The 16819-nt window shown below is 43.7% G+C and overlaps 1 protein-coding gene across 5 annotated transcripts in view; it reads right to left on the bottom strand.

The window, feature by feature from the left end:
- Window positions 1-16819, bottom strand: part of RABGAP1L (RAB GTPase activating protein 1 like) — a 206524-nt gene that overhangs the window by 67788 nt on the left and 121917 nt on the right. For all 5 annotated transcript variants that reach the window (XM_042819260.1, XM_042819259.1, XM_042819262.1 and 2 more), the window contains exon 18: window positions 7190-7231. In XM_042819260.1, coding sequence (XP_042675194.1) covers window positions 7190-7231 — 42 coding nt within the window. The remainder of the gene's footprint in view (window positions 1-7189; window positions 7232-16819) is intronic.

Raw genomic sequence — 16819 nt, 5'->3', positions numbered from 1 at the left:
TATCCATAAAAAAAAGGGAACTGGATCGTCTTCAACATCGCAGTGGAAAAATAACTGGCTTTGAAAAGCTAAATAGAATCTAAAGCTCGAAGAACAAAAAAGAAAGCTCTCTTTCAAGTTCTTCTCTGCAAAAGGATAAGACAAACCCTGCAGCAGAACACATCTGAAAAGCCATATGAAATGCATCGTGCCCGCAATGAGTGCTTCACCTCTTACCTTATCAGAAATTACTTTGTCGTGCCTGTTTTTCAGGTCTAGTTGCAACAGAATAATCTGAATTTACTGAAGCTTACATCTCTTAACATGATCAGAGAGAACACGACAAAGCAATTACTTCTCAGAGCAGATTCCAACCCTGTGCCAGGGTCTGTGCTGGTTAACCTGTTCTTAGATGGCTTAGAAAAGAGGATGAGTCACAAGGTGACAATGTTGGCAAATGCTACTGAATTATTCAGGGTTTACAGTAAAGAACTGAAGAAGGACTGTAAGAGTCTGAGTGACTGTGCAATAGTACAGTAAATGAAAATTCAGTGTACATAAGAGTAAACTGCAGCAAATGGGAAAAAAAATCTATCATTTTTACATATAAGTGACAGCTGACAACTGCCACTCAGAATGAATCTTGGCATTACCATGGACGGTTCAATGAAAATAGCACAGCTGACGTCAACAAAATAAGTCAAATGGTAGGAATTAATAGGAAAGTAAAGGTAATTTAAACTGAGGATGCCATTATTCTGCAATACAACTCCACAACATCTTCAACATTATGCACTAGTCTGGTACTCCGACCTCAAAAAGGAAATAACAGAGACCAAGAAATATATAATGAGGAAATAAGGCCCATCAGAAGCTTCCAGGTGAGGAGATAAAAAAATAGATTCAAATGATCAAGCTGTAAAATAGATGACTGATGAGGAATACAGCAGACCTGTAAAATCGTGAGCGGCCTGGAGAAAGTGAAGAGGTACAAAACCCCCTTCAGCCCCACTTTTTAAACTCTAATGAGAGAGAGCAAGGGGTAATATCAGCAGTGGATGTGTGTTGGGGGATAAAGGCAGCTTCATCTTAAGGGATGTGACAATGGTCATTTTGGCTTACACTGCAAACCGCAGAGCTCCCTGAAGAATGAGGTACAGAAGAATGAGGTACAGCTCATCCATAAGCAACAGAATCCAAGGCCTGTGAGAATCAATCACTGCTCTGTCAATCTCTGCTACATCCACTTCTCACGAGGATATATATCACAGAATCACAGAATCACAGAATCACAGAATCACAGAATCACCCGGGTTGGAAGGGACCTCAAGGATCATGTAGTTCCAACCCCCCTGCCTAGCAGGGCCACCAAACACACACATTCAGATCAGGTTGCCCAGGACCCCGTCCAACCTGGCCTTAAACACATCCAAGGACGGGGCATCCACAACCTCCCTGGGCAGCCCGTTCCAGGGCCTAACCACTCTCCTTGTATAGAACTTCCCCCTAACATCCAACCTAAATCTTCTCTCCTTCAACTTGGATCCATTTCCCCTAGTCCTGCTGTTGTCAGCCCTTTTGAAGAGTTTACTCCCCTCCTGGGTGTAGGTTCCCTTCAGGTATTGATAGGCTGCAATGAGGTCACCCCGCAACCTTCTCTTCTCCAGGCTGAACAAGCCCAACTCCCTCAGCCTGTCCTCATAGGGGAGGTGCTCCAGCCCCCTGATCATCTTAGTCGCCCTCCTCTGGACCCTTTCCAAAATCTCAATGTCTTTCTTGTACTGAGGGCTCCACACCTGGACACAGTACTCCAGATGGGGCCTCACAAGAGCCGAGTAGAGAGGGACAATCACCTCCCTGTCCCTGCTGACCACCCCTCTCCTGATGGAGCCCAGGATCCCATTTGCCTTTCGAGCTGCCAGAGCGCACTGCTGGCTCATGTTCAGTCTCTCGTCCATCAGGACCCCCAGGTCCTTCTCTGCCGAGCTGCTCTCAAGGACCACTCCTCCCAGCCTGTACGGGTGCCTGGGGTTCTTCCGGCCCAAATGCAAAACCTTGCACTTTGCCGTGTTGAACCTCATTAGGTTCACCCGAGCCCAGCCCTCCAGCCTGTCGAGGTCCCTCTGAATGGCATCCCTTCCTTCCACCGTATCAACCGCACCACTCAGCTTGGTGTCATCAGCAAACTTGCTGAGGGTGCACTCAATTCCCTCATCGATGTCATTAATAAAGATGTTAAAGAGCACCGGTCCCAAGACAGACCCTTGGGGGACACCACTTGTTACCGGCCTCCACCTGGACATAGAGCCATTGACCACCACCCTCTGTCTGCGGCCTTTCAACCAATTGCTTATCCATCGGGTCGTCCACCCATCAAATCCACTTCCCTCCAATTTGGAGATGAGGATGTGGTGGGGGACCATGTCAAAGGCCTTGCTCAGGTCCAGGTAAATGACATCGGTCGCCTTCCCTTCGTCCACCAATGCCGTCACTCCATCATAGAAGGCCACAAGATCAGTTAGGCATGACCTTCCTTTGGTGAAGCCGTGCTGGCTGTCTCGGATCACATGCTCATTCTTTATGTGATCGAGCATGTTGTCCAGGAGGATCTGTTCCATGATCTTCCCAGGCACGGAGGTGAGACTCACCGGCCTGTAGTTCCCCGGGTCCTCCCTGCTCCCCTTCTTGTATATGGGAGTGACGTGACCCTTCCTCCAGTCATCCGGGACCTCACCTGACAGCCACGACTTCTCAAATATGATGGAGAGCGGCTCGGCAACCACCTCATATATATATTTATTTGTTTGTTTGTTTGTTTATTTATATATAAAGATATAAAGCTATATCTTTAATGCTGAGCAAAATCTCAGATGTCATTTTTAAGTTCTGTGTTGGCACAAGTGGTAATTTAGGAGGTAAACAATGGACAAAACCCAAGACAGGTTAGGTGCAAGTAGAACACAGAAGCAATTCTTTGGCCCAGAAGGTCCTTTTCAGTCCACATATAGGATAACTAAAAAAAAAAAAAAAAATTCTCCTATGCTAGAACAAATTTGACTTTTTATCTTCTTTTTAATATAGGGAGTACCAGTATCAACTACTAAATTGATAGCATCATCTGCTGTGACTGTCTCTGTAGCTGGTGCTCTCTTTTATATAGGACACATACTGACACAAACAACGTTGAGATGGAAAGATGGAAGCAGAAACAATGAGGAACCACAAAACTGTTGTGTTTGTATTATACACTGTTATTATTTCATATGTGCAATGAAAAGCAGTTTAAGAACTCGGAGCAGCCATTAGAAATGCTGCTTACATTTGGCTGAGTGTAACAAACAATATACTTAAGTACTGACTTGTAGATAATAGGGTACTGAAGTGAATCTCTGCTAAAGCAGCTCCCTGCAGTAGATGGCACAGAAAGCATCCAGTTGGGTCCTGAATATCTCCACAGAAGGAGACTCCAGAACCTCTCTGGGCAGCCTGTTCCAGTGCTCTGCCACCCTCACAGTAAAGAGGTTCTCATGTTTTTATGGAACTTCCCATGTTCCAGTTTGTGCCCACAGCCCCTTGTCTGCTGCAGGGCACCACTGAAAAGGCCCCATCTTCTTGACTCCTGCCCTTCAGATATTGAACGGCATTTATACAATCCACTCTCAGTCTTCTTTTCTCCAGGCTATTTTCCAACAAAGAAACTAACCAGCTGATGATAAATAAGATCTGAAAATATGCTGGAACTGGAATGGTTCATTTTCCTCTAACAGCCCTACCAAGGATTTTAAGTGAAAATATCAGTGCAACGTTGCTTGCAGATCTGTCTGAACCACGCTTTTCTCAGCTGCCTCTTTCAGAACTGGGTTCTTCTCCCACCTCAGTGCTTTGTTGTTATCTGATGCTCAGAAGAAGAAAAGCGAGCAACGTCTGCGCCACCAGCGCAGCTCAGTGAATGTTAATTCAGGTGCAGTCTCAACGTGATGTAACCCAGTGATTAATGCCAAGCTGTAAAATGCTGCCACCAGCTGGATGGAGAGGCCGACAGCGTGCTGATAAGCAGCACGTATTGGAAAGCAGAACACTGGGATGCTACAGCAAATAAAAGCTGTTTTGCAGTCGATAAATCAGACTAATGCCCTGCCACAAAGGGCGGCCTCCACTGCTAAGGAGCTTTAATCCACACTGTTGCATACTCAGAAGGTGGGAGGAGGAAAGGGAAAGGACAGCCCTCGTGCCTCAAACATATGTTCATTTTCTGAAGAGCACAGCACTGAGATATCACAGGTCACTGGTCACAGAAGCAGCACTGCTGCTTCCTAACCAGTAGTCACTCACCTTAAGCACGAGCAGCTGGCTGGAATAGTGAGAAACTGCAGTGAGACGGGAGGAGCTCAAGAGAAAAGCTTTCTGTTGCTATTTAATGGGGGACTGAGGGGCACACACTTTACAAAAATGCAAGAAAAATGGCATTTACAGAATGAAGACTCATATTCCACTGTTGGATGATCTCCTCCTCCAAACTAAATCCAAGAGGTTGATGATGAGAAAACAATAAAACAAATGTTTTAAGACAGAACAAAACCTAGGAATTATGAGGGTGGACGGTGATAGGACAAGGGGGAACAGTTTTAAACTCAGACAGGGGAGGTTTAGGTTAGATATTAAGAGGAAGCTTTTCACATAGGGTAGTGACGCACAGGAACAGGTTGCCCAAGGAGGTTGTGGATGCCCCATCCCTGCAGGCATGCAAGGCCAGGCTGGATGTGGCTCTGGGCCGCCTGCTCTGGGGTTGGCAATCCCACACATAGCAGGGGGTTGGATCTAGATGATCGTTGTGTTTATTTTCAACCCCCAGGCCATTCTACGATTCTATGAATTGCTTCCATTCACTTCAGAACCAGCAACAGGCACAGCCTTATAACCTCACAGCTTTCAGAGCTCTTTCTCTGCAGAATTCCTGTTCACTTTTTGCCATTTACAACAACCTGTGGACTAAAACATATCACCTCTAATGACTGTAAGAGGTTATGAACACATCTGAATAGGAAAAAAATATTTCAGGACTCCAAGTTTTCCTTCATAAAAGAACAGCAACCCACGCTTGCAATCCAATCATAACATGCTAATTTGATGACATACAATCACCAGCCCTGTGACGGTACCACTACGGAAATATGCTCTGATGTGAGTGTTCCTGATTTAGAAACTGATCCTACTTTCTGTATCTTCTTTGTAGCTGGTACTGGCTGTGGTATAGCAACATCTATGGGGGATAATGCCTCCCTTTCCACTAAGAGCCAGTGACTGATGGAGCAAGCAGCAGATACAGCACCCTGTGTAAGTATTAGATCTGCTATGTGCAGAATTAAAATCAACTTGCAAACTCTTCAGATCATAAAATAGTCACAACAAAACTGACAACACACTTCCTTGAATTCTCCTCTCCTGGAATGGCCAAAGAGAAATGATCAATTGGAAATACAGTGTGTTGTGGAATATATATATACAAGGAAAGAACTGAGTATTTTCTGTTAAAAGAAACTGGGGTAATTTTCTGGCATTACAAAATTCCTATTCACCATTCCAAGCCTTATCATGTTTCCTGAAGAGTTGTTACGTTGCTAACCTCAGTTCAACTGTCTCCAACAGCAGCAGCAGGAAACACAAGGAAAACAGACCGCTGGGTGTATACTCATGGTCTCCAAGCCAGACCACAGAACTACGTGGAACTGAATTCTAATTTCCTGAAAGCCTTGCCAGCCATTTTCAGCTGAACACAAGCACTCCTCCTTTTCCTTTTCCTCAGCTGAAGATCCATACACTGGTACCTCTCCCTGTTTCCAGGTTCTGATCCCAACTGGCTGCCACTTGGAGGCTTGGTCTTACCTCTTCACTGTCTCTCATGTCATCACCTGCTAAGCTGCCCTTTAACCATGTGGGCTATAAAAAGCAGAAAACAGAAGCACCTCCATGGTTGCAAACAAGTTACAAAACAGACAGAAAAGAGTGCACACTCCTCTCAACCCCACCTTTCTTTTTCTTGAACGTACAAATTTAGATTCCTGTGTGGGAGCACTTCCCTGGAAACATACATTAACCAACTTTTCTGCTTATAGGCTGGTTCATTTAATACGTATACTCACACTGAAAATGACACCCCACTTAATGCTGACTGTGTGAGTACAACACAAGTTACTTGGGACACATCCCAACTATATCCCATAAAGCTACCTGCTGTCTTATACTTACCTGTACTCCTCTACTTAGCTTATTCTCCCCCAAGTGATTGCCTGTGCCCTGAAATTTGCAGTGCAGCACCAACACATATAGACAGACAGACAGATATGGATGCACACAGATATATTCCTACTGTGGAGCATTTGTGCTGTAGGACTGTGTGCTGCAGAAGTTGAGATCCTGAAAATTGCTCTTTAGTGAAGAGCTCAACTGGGAGCTGTTTGTCTTTTTGAGGAAAATGAGGAAGAACTGGAAAAATATACAGGAGGACCAGCAACAGGTGAATGACACTGTCTGCATCCACATCACGGGGCTGCTGTGTCAGTACTGGCAGACTGCTCTACCCTGAGCTTTGGACCAAATCATTTGAATTCTAAGGTGGAATTTCTAATTGTGTATCATATGCCCATGTAAGGGCTGGATGTGCACTAAAGCCAACTTGTGAAGGTTGATACAAGTTCATTTTGAGCGGTCTCACTAGCATCAGAAAGGCCAATGGTTCATCCACAGGTGGGTTTTTCCTGTGTGTGGTTCTTTGCTTCAGGTAAGCTCTGAGTCTAAACCAAAGATAGAAGCTACTCATTCCATAAAAAAACTTCCACTCCTCTCAGCATTACAAATACATTTGACACCAAATAACTTTCCATCACATTTCTCGAGTATTTATATGTAAGAACCCAGCTATAAAATAAATATGCTGGGAGGTGAATCAGCATTGTTTTCTAAATAGTCTCATATGAGACACATAAGTGCTAAGACAGCACTCCTTGTACCAGGAACTTTACAATATGATTAAGTTTAGTTTAAAAAGGAAAAACAAATCTACCATAACTGTAGTTTTGAAGACAGTTCTACTTCAGCGCATACTTTTCCTCTACTCTCTCTCCCAGAAGTCTCACCACGATCACCCCTTCATTACAAGACATTCAAACACTCCATACAATTGAATAAGAAAAGCTTCTGATCAATGACTTACCTTCAAGAGAGCCAGGGCTACGTGAAAGATTATGTTCATACCCTGAAAAATAAGAAGAAAGAGACTTCAATCATTGCCAGTATACAAATCTCTTTTCTCTGCTACTTATCACCACATAGCATCTTAACGAGATGCCATAAATCCCAAGGGAACGCTTCTCTTTTCCCTGCTACACTTCAAAGCTCATCATTAAAGTTCCAAGGCTCAGCTCTCAAACTCCTGGCTGGGGAAGATGAAGGCTCTTTGGAGCTCTGGAATCTCGCTGAGCAATTAGCCAGGTGTTTTGCATGTCACAGGACACCTCTCCAGCTCTCTGCTACCTGCCAACGCTATTTCTCATCAGCAGTGCAGAATACTGTACCAAGCAGCCCTTCAGGAAAGTGTCATAAATATTCGAATTGGCAAGACTTTTCCCAGTAACTGAGAGCTGTTATCAATCACTTATTACTGTCACTGTAATTCGTTGTGAGATAACAGCAGAACTTTGGAGGAGGGAGCCGCCTTCAAGGAATTTCTGCTTCTGCAATGGAGTATTTGTCCAAGTCTCCTCCTAAAAGCATTGTGACTACACTCCTATCAAAATTAGACTTTATAAAAATGTGCAGAGACTTTGGAGGCATTCCTGGGAACAAACTGTATTTTTTTCCTATAGGTAGTGCAATGCCTTCAAGGGATGTTACCATTAATTAGTCTCGGAAATGCTACTACATTAGACACACTGAATATTGCAACGCTGAATGAATTACTGTGCAGCCATCATGATGACAGACTGCCTTTTTCCACTAGAGGTCACAATTGCAGTAGGCCTGAGCCAAAAAGCATCAACAGGAAACCCTTTTTCCAAAAGTGATAACAGAGATTTCAAATACAGTCGTTATTTTGCTCCTCACACTTCGTTTTAACAAGAAAAAGGTCTGCCTGTGAGTTTCAGTCATGACACTCAATCCCAGAACACCTACAGCCATTCTTTCAGTGGACGGCACTCCCAGCTATATTCCAAACACCCACCCGAGGCCAGTGCCCCACTGCATGCAGCCATGACACATGAACAGCAATGAGCTCCTAGCAGAGTGGGTTGGATAAGAATATGCAATCTGTGAGAGTCACAACCACAAGCCATCACAGAGCCCTTAGCTTATGGATAAGAGTAATATGTGCAGTTGTTGGATTACCAAAGAATAGGCACGTTACAGCAGAGGCCCTGCCTGACACACCAGCACGCTAAAACCAGAAGGCCAAAGGGACTGAAGGTACACAGCACAGCCCTTAGCAGCACCCCATCCAGTCCTGAGCACAGAAAGCAACCCTCCCCTTGCCTCCAAAGAAGAGGCAACTCCCAACTCAAGGTGACATTTTGGAACAGATGCAGCAAGTGCTGCAGGCGAGGGCAGTCCCATGGCGCCCAGGTTGGGCTGCCTGCACCTGAGGAGTAATGGCCAAACACCAGTGGCAGCTGGGAGAAATAGAGGTGGCCCCTGGCAGCCTTCAGGCAAGCATCCAGCACCCACGTGCTGGACTGGCAGCAAGATGCTTTACATTTCCAGTGTGATGCCTTACCCACCTGGTTTAGTAACTCACAACCACTGACTCAAACCACAGACTCGAATGCCTCCTCCTAGTGCAAGAAAGACTGTTCTGACACTGCCTCCTTTTTCATAACTGTTCAACTCGGCTATCTCAGCTCATTTTTTCCAGTCTCTTATTTAAAATCCTCCTTCATTTACAACACGCTGATTTATAAGATTCAGCTTAAACTCCTCCATCTATTTTAGAAGCAGAAGAACCAAAAATACCAGTGCGTACCAGACATATAAATCATTGCTAGCAGTATCCCTCCAGCAATTTTATAATGAAAACATGGAAGTACATGCAAATCACCACAAAGGAAAGAGGAGAGAGCCCATATTAAATAAGCTTTAGATAATGACTTTTTAAAACCAAAGGTCATCATTTTAACAGTGCATTTTGAAATAGCCGCCTTAATATGCAGAACTCAATACTGAAGTGTCCTTGCAAACACGAAAGCTGTCAATAATTACCTAAGTGCTTGTTTGACATATAACAGCCAAAGTGAAAAATATTCACTATTCTAGACAAGAGCTGCTCTCAGAGCACAGGAATGGTGAGGGGCTTATCGTGCCCTATTGCTTCTCATGCAGCCATTCCGTTTTTCAACCGAAGAAGCTTTGCTGGGCAAACAAAGGAGGGTGTGCAGACTGCACAGCTTTCAGACAGGAAGCCCAGGGGCAGAGATCCCAGAAGGAAGGCATGTAGATGTGCTCCTCTGCAGAGCTTGCAGCGACCTGAAGAACTAGCAGCTCCTATAACAGCCTGTCTAGAGGCTTATCTGTCTAGCTGAGTGTCTGCACAGTATCTTCCTGCTTCCATCAGGTGTTACTGAAGAACCCTTTAAGCTCGCACACAGGCCTCGAGCACTCTAACAGACCTCGTTAAGCTCAGGAGCTAGCTCTTCTAGAGAGAGATGCTCACAGTTCCTCAACCCTGAGCAGCCAGAAGCACTCCTCCAGGAGCCCTCAGCTTGACTCTCTCTGCTCTCCAAAACAAGCTGGCTTCCAAAAAGGCCTGATAAGAAGATGGGGAACCAGGAGCAACAAACAGATGATGGTGAAGGTCATAAACTGACAGAATCACAGAACGGCCTGGGTTGGAAAGGACCACGATGATCATCTAGTTTCAACCGCCCTGCTATGTGCAGGGTCGCCAACCACGGGACAGGCTGCCCAGAGCCACATCCAGCCTGGCCTTCAAGTCCTCTGAAAGTGATTTTATTTAGTGAGATCTCTGTGGTAGAAAGGCTGCTTCTGTCCTCCCTTATAAGTGAGGAGATGTATCTGTGTACATCCAGCAAACCTGCCAGGAGACAGGAACAAAGGGAGCTGAAGGAGGGAGCAGCAAACACATTTTGGCAACTGACAAAGCTCTCCAGCACACTGGGGGAAGACAGAAGAGTCAGGTCATACAGTTTAATCCTGTATCTGGACAACATTTCCATATGGGATTCCCTTGGGATTTCTCTCTCATCTTAAATCCTGTCTTAGAAGACAGTAGCCTCGCAGGAAGGCAGGCTACATTACATACCAGCATCCAACCCAGACCACGACAGACCTTACTCTGGTTACAAGGCAGCACCTATACATCATTTCCATAAGTAAGAGAAATGAATCTCTTCAAGAAGCACACAAGCAATTCATCTGAGTGTCCTTATCTTTGCTCCTAGATTTAGGCAACGTGCAGGGGAAAGCAGTGAAGACATTGATATAACATTCTCCAAAGTTCAGCACGAGGTGAAGAAGAATGTGTGAGCACATGCTTAAGGCTGGAGGAATCTGAAGACTAATGTGACATTCCATCAAGAACCAGTTAACCTGCTCCAGTCTTATAAGTGCATTTTCCTTTCTTTAAGGAGAGATTAGCTATTTCACTGAAGTTAATTTGACATTGTTTCATCATTTGAAAGTGTTTCATAATTATGTGTTCAATTGCATACTCCTTCAAAAGAGCTGTAGAGGGTAATTGGGGTTACAGACTCAAAAGGAGAATTAAAATTCTATTTATGTTTTGGATTGCTTCCAGCAAAACATTTGTTTGGCATCTGTAACATGCTGTGAATACACAACAAACTTCAGGAATGTCACAAAATATATTTACTTTGCTGACACCATAAAATATGCTCTGAAGCCCAAATTTCTCTTTTTAAGTAACGCAGGCTTGGAGCACGCTCTGCAGAGATATGCACATTAATTTGAACCTTCTACTCAGATGCACAGCTTGTGCTTTTGTTCTAGTTCAGTGACAACGAAGGAAATGAAAAGCTAACTCATTGAAATAAGGCACAGAACAAAAGGAACAGTTCTATTTACCAGTATTTGCTGCACTTGCACACAGCACATACACATGTGTACATCTGTGTTCGGTCATGGCTACTCGCCCCGGTGACTGAATGCCATTTGAATTATTGCCTCTTGTTAGCCCAGCACATCACAGGCACACATGAAACGAATTGCTGGATTCCATTGGAAAAATAGTTTGTAATTCTTGCTCTAGAAGGCCAAAAGAAACTTGATCTTCAAATTCTGGTTGACTCCATAGAAGTAAAAGCTACAAAACCATGATCTCAGTAATGTGGATAAGAGCAAGCTTTGTATTAGAAATGGATACACCTTTCTTCCTAAGCAGTCATCTTGGAGAAAAACAAAATGCAAAGAGATCTTACTGCCAAGTATGAGGTATAGATGACATCTCAAACTGGTTTTCCCCCAGTGCATCCACATGTATTGCTCCTACAATAACTAACAGCAGAAAATGCTATAAACACACAAAAGAAGGAAAGAAAGTACAGAATTCTTCATCCTGATGCTATAAATGCTGTGAATAACACATACACCCAATTAAAACCAGTTGAATGAACTATCAGATAAGCAGGCACCATGGAGGTAACAAAAACGGTGTCTTGAGATTCAGTACTCATTGTGCCACTTTTCTGTATGGTACTGCATGAAATGGCACATGATAAATATTACCAGACAACCATGAAAGTAAGATCTTGCCTGAAACAGTGTTTGGTTGGTTGCTTTTAAAAGAAATGAATGTGATTCCAGAGTGCTAGTAAATATTTAGATGCTTTGTGTGACTTTCACCTCATTTAATGCTAAGATATTGCAATAGCTGGATGGAGTCTATGGTGCTACAAGATTAGCCCTTTTTCTATCAAGTTTCTGTGATTGCTTTCAAAGTATAAAAATCATAGCCCCAGGATTTTAAGGCATTTTCCCATGCCCAACTGCTCCCTGGTTTCTGGTGTTTCTGCAGTGGTGTGCTCTTAACCCACCAGCAGCTGGTTACCGGCTGGCAGCATGCCTTCTGTTTGCTTGACCAAGCCATTTACTAACATCACCTTCTCACTCCTTGTTTTCAGAGGCTTAAACTAGAGGACTTTCTCTCCAAATCTGAAAGTATGGGGACAAAAAAATGAGGGCTGAGTCCACATCAAGGGCATACAAGGAGGCTGAGGGAGCTGGGCTTGTTCAGCCTGGAGAAAAGAAGGTTGCGCGGTGACCTCAGTGCAGCCTTTCAGTACCTCAAGGGAGCCTACAAGCAGGAGGGGAATCAATTCATTGAAAGGGTTGATAACAGCAGGACAAGGGAAAATGGTTTTAAGTTGAAAAAATATTTAGGTTGGATGTCAGGGGCAAGTTGTTTGCTGTGAGAGTGGTGAGGTGCTGGAACAGCTGCCCAGAGAGGCTGTGGATGCCCCGGCCATCCCTGGAGGTGTTCAAGGCCAGGTTGGATGGGCCCCAGGCAGCCTGGGCTGGTATGAAATGTGGAGGTTGGTGGCGCTGCATGCGGCAGGGGAGGGTTGGAGCTTCATGATCTTTGAGGTCTCTTTCAACCCGGGCTATTCTAGGATTCTATGATATGATTCTATGATAGAGTCCTCAGATCTCTGCAGACAGATCCTCCAACTCCCCATGGAAACTGGGAATGGCCATCAGAACATACTAAGAGGAGAAGGAATCTTCCAGACCCCAATTTTCTTGAGAGGAGATGAAGCACAGGATTTGAGACATCACAGATGTGTGCCCTTCCCCTCTGCATGTTCCCTCAGTCACAGCACACAGGGGAAAATGCATGCCCATGTTAAACCTTCCTCCATTCCATCTGATCTCTTTCTGAACATCCGTTCTTCATGCTGTCTCTATCACAGCACAGCCCTGGCACTGGCTTTGTCACACCTTCACCTTCATCATCCCTTGAATACAACGTTTACTTGTTGATTTAATGTATTTCACCAGAAATTCAGCAGGCCCTCAGTTTCCAAGCACGAAATGACGGAAAATGTTTTGGCAGAGGCAGGCTGCACCACCCTCTCTTTTAAAAACAGCCTCCAAATTAGCTCAGCTTCCTGGATTTGTTCATGGAATATCACTCTCTGCTGTTTGTTATCCCTCCCTTCAGTTATTTCTGAAGCATTTTTCAGCAAGCCAAGACTGTAATATGCTGCTATCCCACTACAGCAGATGGCACTGGTGTTAAGTAAGCATTATGGAAATTTACTGTATTCCTAGAAAAATCAACCAAGTGAACATCAACTAGTAAGTTGCTAAATTACTTCAGAGGCACTGGGGAAAGTGATTCAGAGACATACTGTGATATGGCATTAGCTGCCTCTTCCTGCTAAGGCACAAGCAAGTCGCTCTCTTGGATCCCTGTCTCCACAAACTTCTCACCTGTATCTCAAAACATTTTCCAAAGCAGAAATAGGCTCAGTGTTACAGGACCACAACATTTATCAACATCACCAAAAAGGTACCTTCTGTTCACAGAAGTTATCTTGAATTGCAGATTGCTGTGAAATCGTTTTTCCTTTGCTCACGCTGGGTGTTTATCACCAGCCTTCTCATAATTGGGGATAAACAAGCTGCAGCTATGAATAGAAGACATGTACATTATGGATGTCACAGGAACAGCTGGACAACATAGTGTAAAGCGTTATATTAAACCTGGAGGCTCACCAAGAACCTCTTGAATGTGCTCTATTAAAATACTCCCCTCAATTCAAGCTGGAATTCTTACAAGTTCTCCATAGCTTTAAAAGTGAATAGAGCATTTTGCATGCTGCATCCCCGAGGCAATACAGAACACACTGTTACATGCCTCCAATGTTTCTGCTCTTGATCAGAATTTTATATCCAAACACCTAAGGCTTCTTACAACCTTCAGTTAGAAAATAACTTGCAATTCTTTATTATAACCTGGACATTTTAAACACACGCATACAAAAACTTTGGCGAGTTCCTCATCCATAAAACACAATCAAATACTACATTCATTCCAAATTATTTTCAGTTTTATTTCTGTTCTAGTACTGGAAAAAAGCCACAGTGCTGTACAGCTGTAGTCATCACACAAATTAAGCTAAAATTCCTTTTAGTGTGGATTTATGCAAGTCATCTAAATAATAAAAGCAAAATATCCACTGTACTCCAGACCTCAGGCTTTTGCAGTGAAGGTGATGATGACTGATCTATCAGCAGATGCTTCTCGATGCAGAAAAGTCTCAATTGTTCTCTCAATAATTGACATAAAATTCTGTATCTTTCTATAGTGTATGTATTACCCTAACTGCCTACCACTGCTTTGCCTCACTATGTTTAAAGGAACATCTATTTCAGGAGACAAGAGACTGCACATACTATATTCATGCATACATGTCACACTTTGAATTAAGGATGCTGCATGAACGTCACAATTCTTTTGTGAAAATATTGCTGGCAGCAGCCTTGTGATGATAATTTCAGAGTCTAAACCTGATGAGCACCATTTAAAAACAACAGACTTTTATACAAAAACTCGTGCCTTACTGTGTGGAAGGCCTCAAGCCACCGAACAATCCATGCCTACTTTCTTCCTCAGAATAGCAAGCATCAAATGCACAAATCAGTGCCATACAATGCACGCGTGTTGAGATCCCTTCCACCCACAGCCTGAGACACAACCTATTATCTTTCTTAAACCAATTAGGATCTAGCTGGAACAAGCTCAGAAGGAAAGCCTTCCCATCCTTTTTAGATGAAAGTGCAGTGGCTACAGAGACCTCAGGAAGGAGGCTGAGCTCCCCAGAAGGTGAAACACAAAGAGAGATGGACAGGAGGAACAGCATGGGATAAATGCCAAAGCTGGACAGTCCGTATCTGTGCAAAGGAAAACAAGCCCAAGGCCCAGCCTTCTCCAGTTCACATGTATGACACTGACTTTACTTTTGTACACAGCACTGAAATACTGCATGTTTCAGTGCTGTATCGACTCATAATATATTAGTCCAGTTTTTAATATGCTGCTCCTGAGGTAGGCTGCTGTTTCACAAGATTCATTGAAGTACATGCAGAGTGTGGGGTGTATGGATTCACAGATGAAGTGGGCTTGCTCCCTACTCAACTCCTTACAGTTTAATAAATTAAAATGCTAATCTGCTCTTTCTCAACCTAGCAGTGCCAAAGCACTAACAATGGAGGTACTGTGACAGACAGAAAGCAGCATCCTGCTGGGGCACCCACTGCAGGAACACTGTTCTTACTTGAGCCACACCACACAGCTCAGTGTCTCCTGGCACACCCATTCCCCAGCAAGGCACACAGAAGAGAGAAATCAAATCCTCCATGCCAATACTTAGAAAACTTCTGAAACTGTCGTGATCTCGCTGTGAAGTGGCGCTCCCAGGCATCACAGCAACATAAGACAGAGCTGCTACTACGTAGTCCTAGAGAAGGCAGTCTCATTTCTCTGATAAGAGCTGTACAGAAAACAATGCATTCATACACAGAAGTGACAGGAAAGCAGTTGCATCCTTGTATTTTCCGTCCTGATCCAAAAATCGCAGCTCTGCAGTCAAAACACTAATTTTTGTAATGGACTATGTAATTACTGACACTGAGATATGTAAATATATGTACCAGCGCAGGAAAGGCAGCACAGAGGGATTTTTGCACACTCCTTGAAAGGAAAGAGCCACAATCCTTTTGTACTCTATATCCCCAAGACCTGCACATGAGAGCAGCCAGACACAGGCACAGCAGGTTAGCAATAACATCTCAAAATGCCAGGTAAAGAACAGAACATCAGCTTGAGCTCTGAACCTCCTTCAGTTTTGGCAGCACTGCATCTGTGTGTGTATATATCCCAAATATATTTTCTTTTTCCTTTTTTAAGAGGAAACTTCGGCGAAATCAAAATTAAAAGCTTCTAAGTAGCCTGCCAACTGCTTTTCTCCTCTTTTAAATGTCTAATCAAGGTTACTTGTTCAGTGCTTCTAAAAAGCATTTTGATTCCAAGTTGTATATTCTAAAATGCAAGAGGAAATTAAATGTTAAAAAGTTAAATGATGTGAATTTTTTAGTCAAAGGTGGGAGCAAGACAAAGCAGGCTCAGGAGCACTCAATAGCACGATGTCACATTGATAGTTAAGACTGACAAGCCCACACAGAATTCTGCATTTCATCAACACAGTTGTTCTGTAATGCAAATAGAAACAGCAAAAGGAGCCTAATGAAGTGGCTGAAACAAGCAGCTAACAGGAGCCTTGGAGGAAGCTCTTCAGCTGACATTGAGATGTTGAAATTTATCTGCAGAGCCAGGCTGAAAACCATGCACTCTGATGTAATCTCATGGATGCTTGCAACTGGATCTAGAGGTTGGTTTGTTTGCTTGTAAACAGGCACTTAGACACCAAGTACTGAGCCTTACAATGAGCACCATCATAGTATGGCTTACCTGCCTCCAAGCTGGCAAGCTTTCAGTTTCTATCCAAGAAAAGACAAAGAATTTCAGAACATCTCCTTTCCAGACGACCCTGGGTGACATATTCTGTCCTATGGCTATCGAGGCAACATTGGTTATTTTTACATTAAGTAATTCTGGGCTTGAAACATATCTTCAGAAGCCTGCATATGGCTTAAAATATGTCAGAGAAAGATAACAGGATGGAAGAATTCAATCCTGTAGAGGCCATGCCAAGCCCAAAACTCGTGTGAACCTGAGCTATTTATTTAGTTATTAATCAAGTCATTTTTAATGCAAGAATGATGAAAAGACCTTGACAGTAACAGCACACAC

This window comes from Centrocercus urophasianus, unplaced genomic scaffold, assembly GCF_019232065.1.
Source record: "Centrocercus urophasianus isolate 14NV4802_14NV808 unplaced genomic scaffold, USGS_Curo_1.0 seq_18, whole genome shotgun sequence".
In the NCBI taxonomy this organism is placed as follows: domain Eukaryota; kingdom Metazoa; phylum Chordata; class Aves; order Galliformes; family Phasianidae; genus Centrocercus; species Centrocercus urophasianus.
This window is presented reverse-complemented; position numbering and strand designations above follow the sequence as displayed.